The 21505-nt window shown below is 35.2% G+C and overlaps 1 protein-coding gene across 3 annotated transcripts in view; it reads right to left on the reverse strand.

The window, feature by feature from the left end:
* Positions 1 to 21505, reverse strand: part of LOC150100929 (uncharacterized) — a 169725-nt gene that overhangs the window by 112362 nt on the left and 35858 nt on the right. For 2 of the 3 annotated variants that reach the window (XM_090402223.1, XM_090402224.1), the window contains 2 exons: positions 12695 to 12752; positions 1524 to 1781 (listed from right to left, as the gene is read on the reverse strand). In XM_090402223.1, the coding sequence (XP_090258349.1) occupies positions 1524 to 1721 (198 nt within the window). In that variant the 5' untranslated portion in view covers positions 1722 to 1781; positions 12695 to 12752. The remainder of the gene's footprint in view (positions 1 to 1523; positions 1782 to 12694; positions 12753 to 21505) is intronic. The other variant, XM_090402225.1, reaches the window with a different exon arrangement.

Below are 21505 nucleotides of genomic sequence, written 5' to 3' on the forward strand. Positions count from 1 at the left end.
AGCTCAACATATAGTTAGAAATGAAACTGTTATAATAATGTTCCTAGCTGTATGATTCTGAAGAGCAGCAAAGTCAGCCTTTTTACTGGGTATTCTTGCAGAACATTTCCTGGCATGCTGCAAGCAGTATTAGTGTTCAGTTGTCATCCAGATTATTTAAACTTACATTCATTGTGTTTATTCTACACTTTATGTATTATTCAATCTTTCCTTATATCTTTTTTTTTTTTTTATCCATCCCAGGCTTTTTTTTTATTCATCAAAGCAACTATAAATTTATCGAGACATTCTTGAATGGCACAAGTGGAATAATCAGCATAACTTTCAAAACACTATACAATTTCAAATCTCATACTAAACTAAATTATCATAAAAATCCTACACAGCTTAATCTGTAAAATTAGAGAAGAGAAGCCCTGCTTGATGAATTGAAATCTAAGGAAGAGGATTTCACAGTTGATTTTTTTAGTCTAATTTAGACCCTTTTTTTTTTTACTTAAGGTTTTTTTTTTTTTTTTTTTGAGGGGGGAGGTGATGCAAGTCTCTGTGGCTCAGCTGGTTTACATGAGCCCTTTGGTTGGAAAGACGCAGATCAAATCCTGTCTATGACATGCATAACTATTATCAGGTGTTTTCAATCTAATGGTGAGTTAGTTGATCTCATATGGAGGTGGAGGCATTTTTTCTCCTGGAAACTCAGGTTTTTCATCCCTCAAAGCAAGCAAACTGGCCAGAAGAGCACACATGACATACAGATATAGGACTCTATGGAATAAGGATTAACCACTCTATTCTGTGGGATTTGGTTTCAAATGCCTGAATAGTAAAGGGTAGGTCTATGTGTAAGTGTAAATCAGGAAGGAAAAAGCAGACAATGTCTTTTTTTTTATGTATTTATTTACTCTAATTATAAATAATCATATTGAACATTCTGTAAAAGAATGACATTGCCTAAATAAGAAAGGGCAATTACACAGGCTCAATGGAAAAATGGGGAAAAAAAAAACCTTCCTTGCTCTTTATTGTAATTTGATAAGTATGCCTGTCCAAACAAGCACATTGTCCAAATTACTATGTATTGTTTTTGAGTGGAAAAGATCCACTCAAAAACATGCGTAACTTTATTAATAAATAAATTATATTTAATAGATGAATAGAAAAATTAACAAACAGATGATTCAGCAAATATAATTTATTCCAGAGGAAGACTAAAAGGGTTTGTTCTGGATAAACAGATTGATACAAGTTGCTTAAAAAAAAAATGCCTACCCACAAAAGTGTGAGAGTAAAGTAATCATTAAGAGGAACTAACCAAATTAAGATACAATCAATATCACTTGAATTTTGCATAAAAGTTTCTAATAGGAAATTAGTAATTAAACCTGACTAGTGTTTGACTACCCTAGAATTTGTACACTATGATGGTATACTCAAGGAAATAATGATGATGGTTGTTTGAATTATACCTACATTAAAATTGATCATGAGGGCAACTTTAAATAAAAATAAACTGTAATATCTACCTGGTTTTGGTCGGTATATTGATAGCCTTCCTGTGTCTGTACATAGTATGCCCCAGGTGCTGGGTGTCGTTGAGAATCTCCTGCTCCTTCCTCTGTCTGTCCTGCAGGAGCTGAACCATCTTGAATTTCTTTATTAAATGAAGCAAGATAATTCTGAATATCTGAAATTGTTTCAGCTCCTCTTCCTTGGTTTTCCATTATATTTGTGTGCTTTTACTATTTTTGTTTTATATTACAAGTTTTATATAAAAATAAAATCTGGAATACAAACAAAAATAAAAATTTTTTAACTCAATCTTCTCAAGTAAAAAGTACAAATAATAATCAATGATAAAATGTAAGCTTTCACATAGTGAAAATTTAGTATGCCATATTGTTATCTTTGATGGATTTTAGATAATGCACAGGCAAAATTTAATTGCCCCTAATAAAGTATTAATGTTATATTTCTGTTTATAAATACTTGATTTTGATTTCACTATGTGAACTATACTATACTGCATATATACATAAGCTAACAGCTATGAATGACTGATATATAAGTGTATCCTTAAAAACTAAGTTATTTGTAAAGTGACAGAATATTTTTAAATGAAAATAAAAGACAACTCATGTAATTTGCCAACTTATTCTAAATACAAAAATTTCCTTTCTATTTTCCTTTAATTTTTATAAAAGAATCATAGATTGTGCTCCTAAATACAACAACGAAATACTGGTGTTAGGGCAGATGATACAGGACATTCTGCTTAATTAGAATAATTCAGTAAGAACTGAGTGATAATATTTCTTTTGTGGCAATAATAAGCAATGAATACATTTATAAATAACAAACCACACCAACAACAAAAGTTATGTACAAGGTTTAAGTCAGGTAGTACCATGTACAAATATATATATATACTCCAGTGAATTAAAGGCGATCTAGATCAATTTTTTCCCAGATTTATATTAGTAAGGTTTTAATGTGCAATCTATATTGTACATTATACTTGTCAAGAATAATGTAGAATGTGGACTGTATTATACTTAACAAGAAATTATATTCCTGTTTTCATCCTTATTTTACTAAAGCACAAGCAAACAAAAATTTGTGTAAAATATCTTTGTGACTACATCAAATTACTCTTCATATCCAATAATATGCAATACACTCCATTCTCAGGTATATAATAGTGAGAGTCACTACATAGACCAGTTTCACCCTTTGTTGAAGTGAACAATTTGTGTAAAAGCCAGCCACTAGGTTTCAAAATCTATCATAGTGCCAAGAATTCATCAATGGTCCAAAACTCTCATGATTGTTCTAAAAGGTTCTTCAATTATACTGCCAAAACAGCACTATGTTGAACCCTGGTTCTCCTCAGTGGCAGGAACATGTTTCCCCAGGGCAGCCTCATCAGTAAGATTTAGATTTGTAGAAATACAGATAGCTTTCTCAATGGCAGATATCAATATTCTCCACATATATATATATGTAGCAAAATTGTGTACCATACTCAATAGTCTGGATTAAAGACAATTACAGAAACCTTTTTCATGATACTTGACAAGAATTATATTCTTGATTTCATTCTACTTTTATATTTGGGTACAAATATAATTTCTTGTCAAGTATAATATACTTTTCAATCTAATGAAAAAACTTGCTCTACAGTGAAATTACAAAGTAGATGCATTATAACAATCTCAGACTGACTGTGAGAAGTCAATACTAACCATTCTTTACACAATTCCTACCTTTCTTTAAACTCATTAACTGACATTGCATTCAGAACCACCTCTGACAATCCATTTCACTCATTCACCACTATCTATCTATCCCAATGGCTTTAACAGGCCTTTAAGGCCCACAACCTTCCAAGCATGCTTGGATTTCGTAACCGAAATACGAGGATAGAATGGTCACTCCTATGCCTCAATGTATTCTTGGCTGTATCCCTGTGTGTTCACGGGGCCGGTTTGCCTGCTTGCGGGATGAAAAACACCAGATAAAATGGCGGAAAAAACCCTACTGCCCGCGCCCAAGACCGGCTAACTTGGCTATGGCTGAGGAAGATCCTTCAGCTCCTCACGTCTCCGACGGGACTCGAACCTAGGACACTCCTTTCCCAGGCATATGGTTGCAAAGCGCAAAGCCACTAGGCTAACCGCGCGGACTCATTCACCACTCTCCAAGTAAAATGCTAGTCTTCATATCTAATTCTGTAAAACATCACTGTTTCTCAATTTCCAGGGGTGATCCCTTGTTCTTTCCCTCCAAAAATGTTGAAAAATTTTCCCTGCATTTCTTTCTATAAAATTCCTTTGAGTGTTTCTATTATATTCCCCCTCTTTTATTAAATAACCAATTTTTGTAACCTATAAACCTTCAAACTATTTTCATAAGAAGAATTCCACAGACTGAACACAATCTCAAACAACTGCTGCTGAACTTCCTTATTTCCAACTCTACCACTTCCTTATTCTCAAGAAATCTAGGCAACCAAATCCGAGAATGGCAGTCCATGTGCAATCATATCAAGCCTTAGAAAGATATAGATAACTTCTTTATCCCTACTTGTCAGTATGTTTATCAACATCAAAGTAGTCCTTCGTGTGATTCTGACTATAATAATTATGTTGTAAATATAAAATTAAAAAAGCTTGTTCATACAATCAAACTGATACTGGAATCATTTATGTTTAATGTTCAAGTATTTGGTCATATGAACCCAAGGATTCAAAGCCTCCAAAACGTACTGATAGCTGAACTTGACATTCTAGAGGAAACTGTGTAATAACTGTCAGTTTGACAAAGTGAAATATTTCAAAAGCTACTGAAATATTCTGCACAATTGAAATTAGAACAAGTTGAACATCATGTCAATGTCTGTACAGAAATGGTCATTAGTCCTCAGAATGTGAATGAACATTTCATCAATTGTTACCTGCAATGAAAAATGGATCTACTTTTCTGAACATACAAAATCAATATCTCAAACTAGGTGAAATGATACTTTTGATCTTGATAAAAAGTTGATGGGTATTGTCCACCTAGTAGTTAATCAGAAAACAGGTACTCCTTCAAGACAATGCCACAGGGCACACTGCAATTTTTGAAAAATACAGTGTGAGCTGAAGATGGAGCTCAATCCATCATGGAGTGTAGATCAGGCATCATCTGATTAGTGCACGTTCTGCTCAACGGATCACTATCTACAAGGACAGGACTTTGATAAAAATAAAACCTAGCATTTTTTCCTTGGTCTCTGTGATTGTTGTGGTTATAGATATTTAGTATACAGCGAAGTAGGGTAAGGTCACAAGTATGATATCAGTCAACTACAATAACCCTCTGGCTTGTGTGTGTGTGTGCATGCACAGAGGTAAAATGTCAGTTTCCAGGGAGGAAAATCCAGCAATCTCTGTATAAGAATGATTAATTTACTTTCAACTGAAAAGCCATTATTACAGTGGTTCTTTCGCTGTAGATAAGATTCAAATCCAAGGCTTTCCAAAAGGCTAGTATCATTTCAAGATCACAACATGGACATCAAAAACACGACTCCCTAATTTTTTTGATGATATGAAAATCTCAAAAACGGGTGTAGAGAGTAATTATAGTAATCTTAGTGTTGCAGGATGTAAGTTGCAAGGAAAAACTGAGGAAGTGTTAACTGCAGAACCTGGTAAATAGGAGGAGAGGAAACATGATCAAGACATATAACTTATTCAGAAGATTTTACAGGAAGGAGTTAGAAGGGATAAGAGGTCATCCCCAGAAACTATATAAAGGTGTGGTAAGTCTGGGATGTGAGAAGCAATCGAGAATGGAGAAGTGGTGAGCAACTGAAATGGAATGCCCAGAATGTTATGAATACAAGAACCATTAATAAATTTAAGATGTAGCATGGCATGGCAATTTAAAATAGAACAACTGTAATAGTTATTTTGACCTCATAAATTTGTAAATAATATAACCAACAAACACCATCAAAACAGAATGCACATACAATATTTACAAAATGGAGGTTCACTTTTGTTCAGGGTTAAATGAAATAAAACAGAATTAATAATTAAAAAAAACTTTCAATAACATCATTATAATCAAGGTGGCATGTGTGGCTTTGTAGTAATGTTTCTAGTATCATAATGCTAGACCATCAGAAGAAGATCATTAGTTCTAATCACTGACTAGGGGAAAATTTTTCCCTAAGTTCCCAAATTAGTTAATCTCTAACACAGGCAATCTCAGAAACACTGAGAGCACATTATTTCAGACAATTTTATGATTAGGGTTAAGAAGTGGTAGAAAGTGGCAGAAGTCTGCAGTACTCTCACCCCTAAAAAATTACCAATAGTTATGATCTCAACTATTGGTGTGGCTAAATTATAAGAGTGTAAACTGATTGCTACCAATTTCAAAAAGTTAGTTAGAGCCAAAAAATTTCTACTTACTCCCTTTGGGGAATAAAAAGGCATTACACATTTTTATATTTTTTAATTAATATAGGAGAATCATTTTCTGCCTCTTTACAGATAAACTTTCCATACAATTACACGGAGGCCTCATCTCAAATTTTTCTTAATCGTAATCAAGTAATACCACCTAAGAAAATTTTTAGTTGCCAAGCACCAGAAGTATCAAAAAGAGTATATTTATTAGTTTCGATAAGGAAATACTTTCAGTAAGCATATTTAAATAAATTATAATACCGGAATGAAACTTATGTAATATATTCTTTTCGTAGCGTAGAATTTTTGCTTAAGTATCAAAGGCATCTTCAGTACAAGAATTAATGATAATAAAACATTAACAGACAATTTCAAAAGGTGCCACCTAAATAGCTAATGTAAGATAACTAAAAAAAAGGCCATTAAATTTCCTAACTTATTAAATATATATATACACACACATACAATTAAATAAAATAAAGTTAGGAAAGATTAGCTGATTAAAAAGTATTATCTCCCACAAAGGGGATAGATGTAGACCATCAGATCTGTTTAAGTTAGGAAAGTGAAGTAAAGTTTCACATGTATCTTTATAAACACTAGACATAGAGTTTATTGGAAAAAGACAAGAGTCTTTCAAAGAAATGTGAAAATTTACTTCACTCTCCTAACTTAAACAGATCCAATGGTCTATGTCTATCCCTTTTGTGGGAGACAGTACTTTTTAAATCAGCATATCTTTCCTAACTTTATTTTATCTATCTATCTATATATATAGATAGATAGATTGCCATCGAACCCTTTTTGTGTAGACTCAGTGCCGCCCTAAACTTCCCTGCCAAACCATAACCCTGACAGCATATGCTGATGATGTTACAATCATAGCCCGCAAAGAAGAGGACTTTCATAACATACAAATGGCATACCAACAATATCAGGCAGCCTCAGGAGCCAAACTAAACACACATAAAACCATAGGACTGTGGTGGGGCAAATGGAAAAACCGAACCGATTCCCCAATGTCTGGTACCTGGTCCACAGAGGGAAACAAATACCTGGGGATTTACCTAGGAAACACACCCTGTTATGTGGATAAGAACTGGGAAACACTAAACAAGCGTTTCAAGTAAGTTCTGGGAAAGTGGGCAGCAATACGAGCCTCTGCCTCCACAAGAGGGAGAACAATAATCGTTAACCAAATAGCCACCAGTGTCCTTTGGCATACACTAAAGATTCTTCCGCCACCAGTGCAATTCATCAAACAAATAAAGTCAACCATATATCGATTCATATGGAATAAAACAAACTGGCTTTCCTACTCCCAGCTATGTACTTCTCTCAAAGATGGAGGACAAAAGTTGGTCTCCATTGACAACAGGATAACAACGTTCCGCGCTCGATTTCTCATAAATGCCCTACAACAGGAAATATCACACAAATGCACCACTGATTATATTTTCACTTCTTCCACTAGAGGTCTCTCTCTCTCTCCACCACCATAAGAATGACAACAGCTCAAGTGCCTGTAAATTTAACAAACTTCTACAAAGATGCCCTTCGACGATGGAAGAAACTAAACCTCCAGCACACAGTGAAGACAGCATCCCTACCTGAAATCCTCATGGAACCCATCTTTCACAACACGATGGTAAGAAGCCCGATCACTCAGAAAGAATTTTTCTTTCCTCCATGGAGCTGGCGAAACGTGAGGATCTTGGGTGACATTCTTTCTCCAAGCCTCACCTGGCGCTTTCCAAATTCGCTCAAAAACCTGGAATATGGGAATGAGTCTGAGCAGATAGACACCGTAAAGGCCGCTTTTCAAGCCACTATGCCTGATAGCATAACAGAAGTGGGGCTTAGCCCTCCAAACTCAGAAGTTTTGGTGCCTATCTTTCTGATAAAAACCAATAACTCATGGGAGAAACTTACACCCAGCAACACCAACAAGATCTACAGCACACTAACACAACAGTCGAACCAAAGCACTTTGTTGGAAAATCCTGCATCATCTGATCAAACACTATTTCAATGGGATCTAACATACCGCACAAGAGCCATCAAACCTGATGCAGATATTCAGTGGAGAATGTGGCATAATATATTACCTACTCCTACTATATTACAAAAATTTAACTCAAACGTCTCAGATAACTGCCTCTTCTGCTACCAATTAGGAACGGTCCGGCATATCTACTTGGAATGCCCAGTCAACACTAAATTAATCAGTTTGACTCGGGAAACGGCAGCTCTTACCTGTGGTAATCTTCATACAGAAGAGGAATATTTCAATCTCGTCCATGTGGAGTCAAATAACCATTCATTCTGCAATTACCTTTTCATCACCGCAAAAGCAGTAATATACAACTTCTACCTCAGACATACAAGACCAGACAGCACAGCAACTTCACAGAGAGAGGCAACTGACCAACTCACTGCAGCCTTCCAACAAAAGGTGAGAAGTCGGATCCTACACGAGCATCACCACCATAGGCAAAACAACACCTTAGATCTTTTCCACCAAGAATGGAATCCACGGAATCAACTCCTGGCTGAGCAGGGCGACTGCATTATAATCCACTTTCCAGCATAGAAGTGACACCTTCCCCCCCCCCCAAAAAGAAAGAAGGATTGTTGTGCTTAACGGTGCGAAAATTAATCAGCTGGCACTCTCATGTTAATAGATAATATTGTGCAATAGTAACTTCTATGTTCTTCCACATTTATGTTCTTATACAGTACCTTGTTAAAATAACTCTTAATGGCTTTAATTTATTTTAAAAAAAAATGTAATTAGCCTTATAAGTGACTTAGATGTAACATATCTCAACAAGAGTATGAGCATGTAACCTCTCTGTCTGACTGCAGAGAACCAAAAACCGGTTAATCCTGTATATAAGATTGTTATGTTCACAATTAAAAAAAAAAAAAAAAAAAAATCTCTCTCTCTCTCTCTATATATATATATAGGGGTGCTTAAGGGTCAAAGCTGTATAACTGAGAGGAGACCTCCACATAGCCTTTAAAGGAATGCAGAGAACCGACCAGGGCTTCTGACCTAATGTCCAATCCTCACCTTCTCGTGGTGCACCCTGTTGGGTATCTACTTTGATACTGAACGAACGAGGATGGGCTGGCAATTTGGGATTTAGCTGACCAAATTGTATTCTTATTGGTTAAACCAAAATAAAAAAATAAAAAATGATGATACAACATGACAAAATTTCATGCCGGCTGGGGCGTCGCCCGGTTAAACAAGGCCCCCGTTGTTTTCGCCAGGGAACCAGGGCGAACAGCGAAAAGTCAGCTACTGAAACAAATCTGAAAACAAACCCCAACTCAACATCACCTGAGTTAAAGGTCGGTACTATCAATGTAAGAAGCCTGAATGGCAAAGAAATGGAGCTAGCTGAGGAATTAGATAAGTACCAGATCGACATAATAGGGGTGACTGAAACAAAAAAGACCAAAACTGGTGAGATCTTTCTAAGCAATAAATACAAAATGTTATATTCAGGCAATGACAATCAAGGAAAAGAAGGAGTAGCCATAGTATTCAACACAAAATATGAGGCTAATCTTCTTGAATGGCAATCAGTCTCAAGTAGAGTACTGTGGGCAAATATGAGAATGGGGAACTGGACAATGAGACTTATTTGTGCCTATGGTCCCACAGAAGGTTCTACTAAGGTAGAAGTGGAGGAATTTTTTGACGCTTTAGAAAAAGCAACTGACACAATGAAAAAGGAAAAGTTGGTCCTTGTTGGGGATCTAAATAGCAGAGTAGGAAATGATTGTGAGACATATAAAAATATTTTGGGAAAATTTGGAGAAAAGAGCAAAGCTAATAATAATGGCAAATATCTGTTGGATTTCTGCTCAGGACATGGACTGGTTATTACTAACACCATGTTCCAACATAAAAATGTGCACAAATTCACATGGAGAGAAGAGGCTAGGAATAAGAAAAGTCTCATTGACTATGTTATTGTTGATAGTGATGTTTTCTCCCTGGTGCAGGATACCAGAGTGTACAGAGGATTTGAAATTGGAAGTGATCACTATTTAGTCTTGAGCAGAATAAAATTGAATTTCATATTGAAAAGAATAATATGTAAGAAAGTTTTAAAGCGAATAAAAGTTGAGCAGCTCTCAGATGTGAACTGTAGACTAAAATACAGAAAGATTATTGAAAAGAAAATGAAAGAGTTTGAGAACAGGAATCAAACCTTGGAGATTCAGTGGCAAACTCTGAAGAAAACATTGATTGATTCTGCCAGAGAGGCATGTGGTGAGGTTGTGTGCAAGGATAAAAAAATCAGAACACTCTGGTGGACACAGGAAGTTAAAGAGGCAGTGAAGGAAAAGAAGAAAGCATATCAAAAGTTCCTGGCAAATAAGTGAGCTTTTACTCTTACAGAATACAGAGACAGATGTAAGAAAGCTAAACAGTGTGTAAAACTAGCTAAACAAAAGTCATGGGAGGACTTTGGCAAGAATATAGAAAATAAATATCAAGAAGGTGGCAAAATATTCTGGAGGTTGTTGAAGAAGCATAGGAATGGAGGAAAGAGTGCTGTAAAAGGAGTTAGAGATGATAAAGGTGACATGAAAACAGGAGAAAAAGATATCCTTGAAGTATGGAGTAATTACTTTGAAAAACTGCTAAATGAAACAAGCAGTGATGACAGCACAGTGATAAAAAACACTGACCAGGCATGCAGTCAGGAATACATATCCATACTTGAAATAGAAAAAGCCATCAAAGGCTTGAAATGTGGAAAGGCAGCAGGAGTAGATGATATTCGACCAGAAATGCTGAAGTATGGTGGTATAAAAGTCTTACAGTGGCTGCACTGCATAGTTCAGAAAGCCTGGACTGAGGGACGAATTCCCGATGATTGGAGTAGAGCTCTCATAGTGCCCATATATAAAAAGGGAAATAAAACTGAATGTGAGAATTACAGAGGTATTTCCCTACTGAGTATTCCTGGCAAGATCTATGCAAGTATACTTGAGAAACGGTTGAGAAGAATTGTGGAAGAAAAGCTTGGTGAAGAACAAGCTGGATTCAGGCCAAATAGAGGCTGTCAGGATCAGATCTTCACTTTACGACAAATAGTCGAGAAAGCATGGGAATATAACAAAGATCTGTATTTAAGTTTTGTCGATTTGGAAAAGGCATATGACAAGGTGTCAAGAGAGAAGCTATTCAATACGCTGCAGTTATATGGTGTCAATGGGGCATTATATCAAGCAATACTTAGTCTTTATTTGAGTTGTAAGTCAGCAGTTAGAATTGAAGGAAGTACAGGAAGATGGTTTAATGTTAAATCTGGTGTGAGACAAGGATGTACATTATCCCCTCTGTTATTCATTATCTATATGGATCTCATTATGAAGGAAAGTGGTATTAAACCTGATATCAAAATTGGAGATGTTAATGTCAGCTCTTTGCTTTATGCGGATGATGTTATACTTCTAAATAAATCCGCTACAAGCCTGCAAGATTCTCTGACTAAATTGAATAGCTGTTGTAATAGATATGGTATGAAGGTCAGCAATAAAAAGACAAAGACAATGAAAATAGGCAGAATCATTGAAAATGTCAACTGTGTTGTGAATGGAGAACCTGTGGAACAAGTAAAACATTTCAGTTACTTAGGCACGATTTTTACTGAAGATGGTAAATTAAATATAGAAATAGACAACAGAATCAGCAAAGCTGGTATAGTGGGAAGTCAATTGAATAAATTCATATGGAATAAGAGAGATATTAGTCGGAACACTAAATTAGCTGTATACAAGACAGTGTTCAAACCAGTTTTAACTTATGGATCTGAGAGCTGGGTCAGAAGTAAAACACTTGACCAAAGACTAGAGACCACAGATATGAGAGTCCTGAGAAAGATTAGAGGCGTGAACAGATGGCATCAATGGCAATATCATATTAAAAATGAGGATATTAGGAAAGAACTTGACATTGTCAGCATCCAGGAATGCATTAGCAGAGATAATCTCAGGTGGTATGGTCATTTAAATAGAATGGGAGAGGAAAGATTAGCAAAACAAGTGTTCTCTGCCAGGTTGGCAGGAAAACGACCCAGAGGAAGACCAAGATATAGGTGGATTGATACGGTACAAAGTGCCTTAGACGATAGAAATATAAGATCTGATAATGTTGGAGTCTTGACAAGTAACAGACTGATTTGGAGGAAAATTGTAGATAGGAAGTTAGTGATGATGTAAATTTTTCATGTAGTACTGTCATATCCTGTACACCCCTTGAGGGTACATGGCAGGAATTTGATAATAATGATGATGATGATGATGATGATATATATATATTTTTTTTTGTTATCTCATGGTTTTGGATAATGATAAAAGGAATACGAGTCACCAACTAATGCTGTTAGAGTTCTGCATCGTGACATGGAGACTAATTATTTCACCAAACAGAAGCCAACAATAAATTAAGCCACATTAGTACATGCCATCCTCCAGATGAAGCTATATGACTGATGAATTAATTGGATGAGTGTTAAACCTGCATACATGAGACACTGAACAACTGCAGAAAAATAAATGAATGAATAAATAAATAAAAAGTTCAGCAAAAATAAATCACCAAAATATACAATTTGGTATGCACTGAAGGAAGAATGATAAAATATAAAAATGATTATTTGACAACTATTACATTTTTGAATTTTATATCAGAAATGTAAACTTACAACTGAGATTTCCTACATTTTAAAATTCTATACATCATAGACTGGACACAAAAGGTACCTAAAAAAAAAGGCCACAAATTTATTTTTACTAATACAGTAATTCAGGGATTCAAGTGATTAATTATAAGAACCCATATCTTAAAAATTTATGTAAATGTGTACTGAAATGTCATCAAAGTCCCTGTAATAACTTATAACTATATAAAAATAACTCACTTTATTAATGAAAAATGTTTTAATGATTACATATTTGGTGGGTTAGATTAGCGGTGAGGCAGCTCTGACCATATGGTATCTGTGAATAATATCTGCCATTTGTCTGTTCACATGAGCAGGGAAAAAATGGAATTTTGCAGCAAATCACTACTTTCCATCTCTCTTTCAAGCTAACTAAGTGACTCAGAGGGTATGCCTGAGAGGGCATTCAGGGGGGAAAAAATTCATACAATTTGAATCTGTCTTTTTTCAATTAATGGATACCTCCAATTGCACACCAAGAAGGCATTTTCAAAGCATCATTATTATCACCACCAATCTGACCAGCATGGAGCCAAAACGCTCATTATAAAAGGTTTCTATGTTACAATATCTGTCATACCACAGCATAAAATTCTATCATTCTCTGTGTGTTCACTATATTCAGAAATGCACATTACTCACTCAAACATGCTCCATGCAAAAGTCCTGTTCCTCATTTCCTTGCCAACCACACCTTTATAATTTCTAGGATAGCTGCTTGATTTTATTCCCATTCCATCTTCTATAATTAAAAAGATGAAAAGTAATTCATTTCAATCTTACTTCTCTTCTTACAAGATGCTACTTATCACATATATTACTCAGGATAGACATTCCTTCTGTTATCTACCAGTGAATATTTTCCAGTCTCTGCAACCTAAAATTCAGGCAAAAATTTATACACAGTAGTCCACAATTGGATCTAACAAAAGCCTTACAATGAAACTCTATTCCTTGACTCTAACGAAGTACTCCTTTATAATGCATCATTGGTACTCCAATAAAATGTCTCACAAACTACAACACCTAAAATCCCTCACATGTTCAGCTCCACACACACACAATTAATATAATGCAGAACCTTCCATTTCTGAATTCCAAAATGCAAAAAGCTTACAGCCAGTCAGGCTGAGCTGCCATCCCCACTATCTTCCCACATTTCTAATCTATTCCAATCCTCCTGAAGGATTACTGCTCTTTTTTTATCCAACTGCAATTGCACCAACAAAAAGATGGAAACCTAGAGAATCTTTGTACTATGTTGTTTTTTTAAAAATAAATGAACCTCATACACAAAAGGTTGCAAACCTTACAGTAATTATGGTGAAAGTTTATTTTTCACTTGGTTAGACTATAATAAATTGAGTTTAATCCTTTATCCAAGTGTGAGCAAACAAAGTTTGTGCCTGAAAGTATCTTCAGGACTGGGGTAAGGTAATACAACACCGGGCAACTCATTGCAAAGGTGGAGCAAGCTAACATCACTCCTATCTCAGTAGCTCCCATAATGCAAAACACATCTCCTTGCAGATATGTATAATGTTATGCATTAAGGGAAGGGCCACTATCCAGACTGGTTTCGACCTTTATTGAAGTCTCGTCAGTGGGAGCCAGCCCCAGAAGTGGAGATACCAAGGCAGAAGTAATGGAAGGGTCATCTTTACCTATAGGAGTTGCCAAAATGTGTGCCACCTTATTATTAAATTACTCTGGATTTAGAGAAAGATGTTGTAAGTTTATTTTTAACTTGGTTAGACTATAATAAATTTAGTTTAATCCTTTATCCAAGTGTGAGCAAACAAAGTTTGCACCTGAAAATATCTTCAGGATCTGCAAGGAGATGTGTTTTGCATTATGGGAGATACTGAGATAGGAGTGATGTTAGCTTGGTCAACCTTTGCTCCAAGTTGCCTGGTGTTGTACTACCTTACCTCAGTCCTGAAGATATTTTCAGGAGCAAACTATGTTTGCTCACACTTGGATAAAGGATTAAACTAAATTTATTATAGTCTAACAAAGTGAAAAATAAACTTTCAACATCTTTGATTTTTTAACGATACTTGTGACATAATGATTAGAAATATATACGTTAGCACAAGAATAATGTTTAATTTGCCAAATATTTCGGGTCTGAATATTACAGACCATCTTCAGTGGCTACATAGGAATAGTTTTTAAAAAACAAAGTGGAATACAAACAATTCGTCATTCATACCTAGAAAGAGCTGCGTGATGTCATATCACTAAGTATTAGAAGAGTAAACATTTTTAAAACATAATTAAAGATATTAATTCAGAAATTCATATAATGATCTTAAATAACATTAGACTGATAAAAAAAAAAAAAATAATAATAAAAATAAACAATTTAATGTGTTATCCTGATTAAACTTTCCCAAATTTTTGATATAGATATACAGTCATTACGATTCAAGTTAGGACGTTGAAGTAATGCCTCTACACTTTCTTTAAATAAATGTTCAAATTTGTAGTGACATCTGTGTAGGAGGAGAATCTTGGATCAAAGGATGTTGTAGTTTGTTTCTAAACCATGCTGAGCTAATCCAGATTTCTCAGGTTTGTTGTGCTGAATTGATGACTGAGGCCCTTGAATTCTTTTTTCTATGGAACGTCTAGTTTGTCCAAAGTAAGAAAGATTACAATTACAAGGAACTTGATACACACCAGGTAGAGACAAGGTTGAGCGTTTATCTTTAGATGAAGGAAAATAGTTGGATAATTTGTTAATAGGTGTATAAGTAACTGTTATATCATATTTCTTCAGAATTCTCGAAATTGGTTCTGAAATCCTGGAAATGAAAGGAATTGGAACTCGACATATTGAATCTTGGTTGTTCTGTGTTGGATATTTTCAAAGATATTTTCAGGTGCAAACTTTGTTTGCTCACACTTACAGTAATTAATATGGATTTGCTAATGGTTGGATTTTATATACAGCAATCCCTCGTTTAGTGCGCCTAATGCGTTCTTTAAAACAGGCGCATTAATTGAATATAATAACCTATGGGAAAATGTATAATTCATTCCTCAAATTTCTTTTTTGAACCTTAATTTTTTAATAAAAAAATTAAGGTATGTCTCAGGACCTAGTTAAAGGGAAACCATGAAGCTGAAAGACAATAAAACATATTCAGAATATAAATTTTATTATTAACTAAGAATTGAGCTAACATAGTTAGCTCAATTCTTTATTAATAATTAACCTTGTAAAATGTATTAAATCGGTAACTAAATTATTTCATTCTGGTGAGAGATTTTTTTAAACAGTTAGCTCAATTCTTTTTTAATTTTGTTTCTTTTTTTCATACAACCGACAGTATGGCCCTATTGCCTCTTCTACTCTTCTGCAAATTTTATTACTTCTCTCTCTCTTCATCAGGGTCAGCCTCCAAGCATTGCTGCTTAAAAACTTAATAATAATAAACTTATCCCAGAAGACGGATTGATTACCCTATTATCGGAATGGATTCTCCTTTTGTAACATGCGCAGAAGTGACGAAGGGTCTTGAATCTGTGAGTGTACTATAGCAGATGGCATAAATTTTGGCAGTAAAAATTTGGAACATAGTATAGATAGTGTACATGGAAGTAGTGTAGTATGCCACTAAAAATAACCTTGTAAAATGTATTAAATCGGTAACTAAATTATTTCATTCTGGTGAGCGATTTTTTTAAACAGTTAGCCATAAAAATGTATAGATAGAAAATTTTTAAAATCTGTAACATTTATTTTTAAGATGTATATAGGTGCACTAATCGAATTCAAGTATAAAAAAAATGATGTACTAATCGAGGGATTACTGTACAATACAAGAGGTACAAGAACCTACAACACGCCAGTGCTGTGTGTAGGGTCATGTAAGGATTGAGAAAGAAGAAATCTATTAACATTTTTCTTGAAGAGCTAGAAGTTGAAGTGGTGGAAAACACATTATGAAGAAGGCTGTTCCAGAAGACAGAGGTAGATGGAATAAATGAGGAAAAGAGAAGCAGATTTCTGATGTGTTTGAATCATATTGAAAACAGAAGTTGAGCAGATACTGCTGCTCTTGCTTTAACAGATCCAACAGAAAGTAAGGAAAGATGTTTGCCAGTTCACTGAAGCAATGACCATAAATGTATCTGTAGAAGAGATAGAGGTTGAACTGAACTGCTCTCCTCTGGACAGCATCAAGCATTTTTAGGGAGGCTTTGGGTGTGCCACCCCCAAATGTGTGAATGGTGTTCTAAGGATGAGCAGATTTAAAATTTGTATAGGATTAGTAGATAGGTGGGTGTAAAACAGCATCTTGAATGGAAAATAATGTCTAATTTTCTAGAGACTAAAGAAGCTGCTAATGCTATTATATCCCCTTTTTGGAATAGGTTGGTTACATGACTGCTTCTATGTCGGGATAAGTGCCAGCAGAGTACAGAAGATTGAAGAGATAATAGAGCACAGGCTCTAGAATACATTTGAGTACAATTGGATAGATCCATCGGGACATGCAGGTTATTAAAAATTCTTCTTGTGTCTTTTTGCCCAAAAAACATGAGACATGGAATGAGGTAATTTGCTTGCATTGCATATGCAGGAGTTGGAGGAAAATAGTGATACCATGAAGTCAGCTTTATCATTAGGTGCAGTAAAATGGTGCCATTTGAATGAGAGAAAGAGCACAGGTGAGCAGAAATTGCATCCAATGGCCTTTACAAGGGACTAGAAAGCTTCCATTTGGACAAGAGTGGGTTTTCTGCTATTGGTCTTTATTTAAGTTGGATTTGCTGATAGTTGTTTTACATTTATTGCATGCTTCAGCATAGGCTGAGCATGAAGCTGGGATTGTTATTGCAAGCCACCTGTGGCTTTGGAAGATGTGTGTTCTTCTTGAACTGTTCTTCATCTGCTGTTGAACCAGGGCTTGGACAATGGACAAGAATTTTGGGTAGAATTAGGGAGGAAGGTCTTCATACCAGTGAGGATAACTTCTGTGACTCACTCAGTGCAAGCTGTCTGGATCAGAAGAGTGGAAACAATAGTCAGACCATGGAAAGGAAAGAGTAGTTCTGGAGGTCATCCCATCTGGTACCATTGCGGTACCAAAGGACATGAAGTTGTGGTCAGGGGAGGGATTGTGTAAGAGTAGACACATACACAAGATTGTCATCCAAGCTGCTGAGAACAGAGGTGACATCTAGGGTGTGTCTAGAAGGAAAGCTGTTAAAAATGATCATAAGCATTGGGAAAGTAAGTAGGATTATCAGGAATTTGGGTAAGTAGATGAATAATTTCCATTAGGTCACTGCTTCTAGTAAAAACTTTCACGGCATGTCTAGCTTGATCGGTGTGTCGGAAATGAGCCAGCTGGAGTTCTGGGAATTAAGGTCAACTAGGAAGATGACTTCACTATTTGGATAACAAGATTGCAAAAGGGTAAGCTTCAAGGGAAGGTGAAGAGGTAAGAGTGATTTTCAGAGCTTAGAGACTGGTAAATGCAGCAAATGAATGTTACTAAATGGGGAAGGAAACATTGAACTAGAGGAGATGATTTTAAGGTGAACTAAACCAAGGGATTTTAAATTTGGCAGGTAATGTTGAATTGCATAAATGCATGTGCTACCCTTATGGCAAAATAAGTTATGAAGAGCATAATTTGGGCATTGAAGGTAGGCTGTAGTTGATGAAGCCAACAATTTGGGTTTCTGTCAAGAGCAGGAGGTCTGGTTGGATGTCTGTAATAAGCAGTAATGAATGTTATTATGATGGAAGTTATGCCACAGATGTTGTCTAGTGGATGTGTAAGAGATTTTTTTTGGGGGGGGGGGGTAAGAATTCTGGTATGTTTCGAATATTGCTTGGTTTGAATGGATGAGCTTTTAACTTTTCGTTAAAATTTCGTTTCTATTTGCATGCTTTGCAAGCGGGAGGGGAGAGAGTTCAAGTAAGAAAATATACCTGCTATCTCCATATAGCACCAACTGACTTGCCTTCATACCTGGTTCTTATTCAACTAACATGCCTACACTGTTTTTCCAGGTGCATTACAGATGTGCTATTATTGTGGAAAAGGTAATAATGTTAATCTGCAAATAATAATGTTGATATGTAGATTGTTCTTTTACCAATCAACTTTGAAATTTTTATATAAGATCTTTAAAAAATAAAATAAAATAAAAACTTTTGAAGTAGCGCGTAAGCTTCCAACTCCCAGTGGTAGGAAATGAAATTCCTATTACCACTGCCACTATCCTGTACTGGAATAATTATTAATCATCACTATTTAAAATATTACATTTTTATTAATTAAAAAATTAATTAGTAATAATTACTAATATGTGATGGTGTAGATGATGATGGTAGTTGCAATTTGCTGTAGTTGGTGGACTGCATTGTGGAGACAGAGTTGTGGAGTGGGTGCCCTCCCTAGATGAGTCTTTGGACTCCTTGGAGGTGTCACGCAATAATAATAATCACAAATTAAAAATTACAAATAAAAATTAGTATTTACTGCAGATATGAAGAATTGAGAACTGCAGGTAAATACTAATTTTTCCAAATTAGGCATCTTGCAATTTTAGTGAGAGTTATCAGCAGTGGTGAGCTATGGAAATTTTAACAAAGGGCTCGCAATGTCGAGCAAAAAAAAAAAAGCTAACTTAGCCCTTATAATACTTATATTGCGACTTTGTAGAGCTTCTGACAGATATGATAATTCCCATAGGATATCAATCATTAATGCTAGATCTTTTAAAAATTCCAAATTGAGAAGTCGGTTTAAAAATACCTTATATTTATCGTTCAATGCAAAATGCTTGCATAAATCTGGGTAATTTCTCCACGAAGCAAGAGCCGTTTGTAAACTGCAAGCTGCCCATCGTGCTCCAAACACACGGCCGATCTTTAAAATTTCGATACCAAGGTCTTTTGCAATCGTATTTAATTCTCGTTGATTTTTGATGATTGATGATAAAAAGCATATAATTTATCCATAAATATTTCAAAATGATTTATTTCTTTAATGTTTTTTTATCAAATCATCTAATGCTAGGTGTAAACGATGAGCACAATGCCAAATCACAACATTGGAAAATTTTTGTAGAAGTTTGATTGCAACACCTGATTTGTTTCCTAACATTACACTAGCTCCATCAGAACAAAATGTAATGAAATGATTTTTATGTAGTTATCAGAAAATCCATATGAATTTAAAGTAGCAATTATAGTAGCATGTATACATTCCATGGTGGTATTTTCTAGTTCTACAGGATTATTAAACAAGAACAAGGGGCTCTTAAATTTGAGAAAAATTTAACAAAGGGTCCCCGCGGCCCCTTATAGCTCACGACTGGTTATCAGTCATTCACCACTACTCCTGTGTTTTCTGTTTCATATAAGTAAGCAATGAAGTTTACAGGACTGAACTATATTAAGTAAACTTGTTTGGAGTTCAGAGCATAATTTCATATTACACAAGCTGATATATATCAACTGCTAAGACAGAAAAACAACCATGTGGAATCCTACTTTGTTTGAAATATTGCTCCTATATAAACAACTTTGTATCTATCAGAAAATTCAATCTCTCTCTCTCTCTCTAGTCTAATAACTATTCGATCCAGTGGCAGTAATTTAAATGCAAATTAGCCAAATGCATTTGCATGATCACGCATATCATATCACATTACATACTTATCCACAAGAGCTGTCACTGTCTTATAATAAATTGCAATTTAATCAAGATTATCCCTATTAAACCTGCTGCTGGCATGTCCCCATCTATTTAGTCTTTTATTCTAGTCCCAACAGTCTCCAGAACTACATCTACCACTTCAGTGGTGAAACTTGATGCTTAAGCTCGTGCCATCTTTATATAACAACACTTTGTTTCCATTCCTCTGAAAACTTTCCATGCAATGCTTTCAGTGTGAAATCAGTGTATACACAAAAAAAAAAAGTCATCATCATCATCAAATTCCTGCCATGTACCCTCAAGGGGTGTACAGGATATGACAGTACTACATGAAAAAAATTACATCATTACTAACTTCCTATCTACAATTTTCCTCCAAATCAGTCTGTTACTTGTCAAAACTCCAACATTATCAGATCTTATATTTCTATCGTCTAAGGCACTTTGTACCGTATCAATCCACCTATATCTTGGTCTTCCTCTGGGTCGTTTTCCTGCCAACCTGGCAGAGAACACTTGTTTTGCTAATCTTTCCTCTCCCATTCTATTTAAGTGACCATACCATCTGAGATTAGCTCTGCTAACGCATTCCTGGATGCTGACAGAAAAAAAAAAGTGTCTTATGTTTATATTTACTGCAGTGAGGCACAGCTGTTTTTTCATTTAATTCTGTGTAGGATGTTCAAAACATGTCTACCAGACAACCTGATAGCCCATAATTGTGGCAGCAGATGTATTTCTTATGTTCTTCCAGACAAACCTCCCAGTTTGCTCATAATAGCACATTGGAGAGCAGAGATGCTATCTAAACTTATATTAGATCCTTAATGCATTCACTTACAGCACAATGAAATTCCATTCATCCTACTTCACTCCATTATTCCCTGCTAATCCCCATGGAATAAAATCAATTGCAATAGTACAAAACAAACTAACAAATAATTCTATTACATTTGCTGTACTAGTCATCTCATAATTATCTTAACTAAGTCATTATTCCAATATCACTATTTCTCCTAATGTAACAAAATTTCAAGATAAGAAAAAAACTTACCCATAATAAAAATTATTTGATTTTCTTAGGTCCACTTTCTATGTCATT

This window comes from Typopeltis vanoorti, chromosome 12 (genome assembly GCF_054136105.1).
Source record: "Typopeltis vanoorti isolate ZY-2024b chromosome 12, IOZ_Tvanoo_1.0, whole genome shotgun sequence".
Classification (NCBI taxonomy): domain Eukaryota; kingdom Metazoa; phylum Arthropoda; class Arachnida; order Uropygi; family Thelyphonidae; genus Typopeltis; species Typopeltis vanoorti.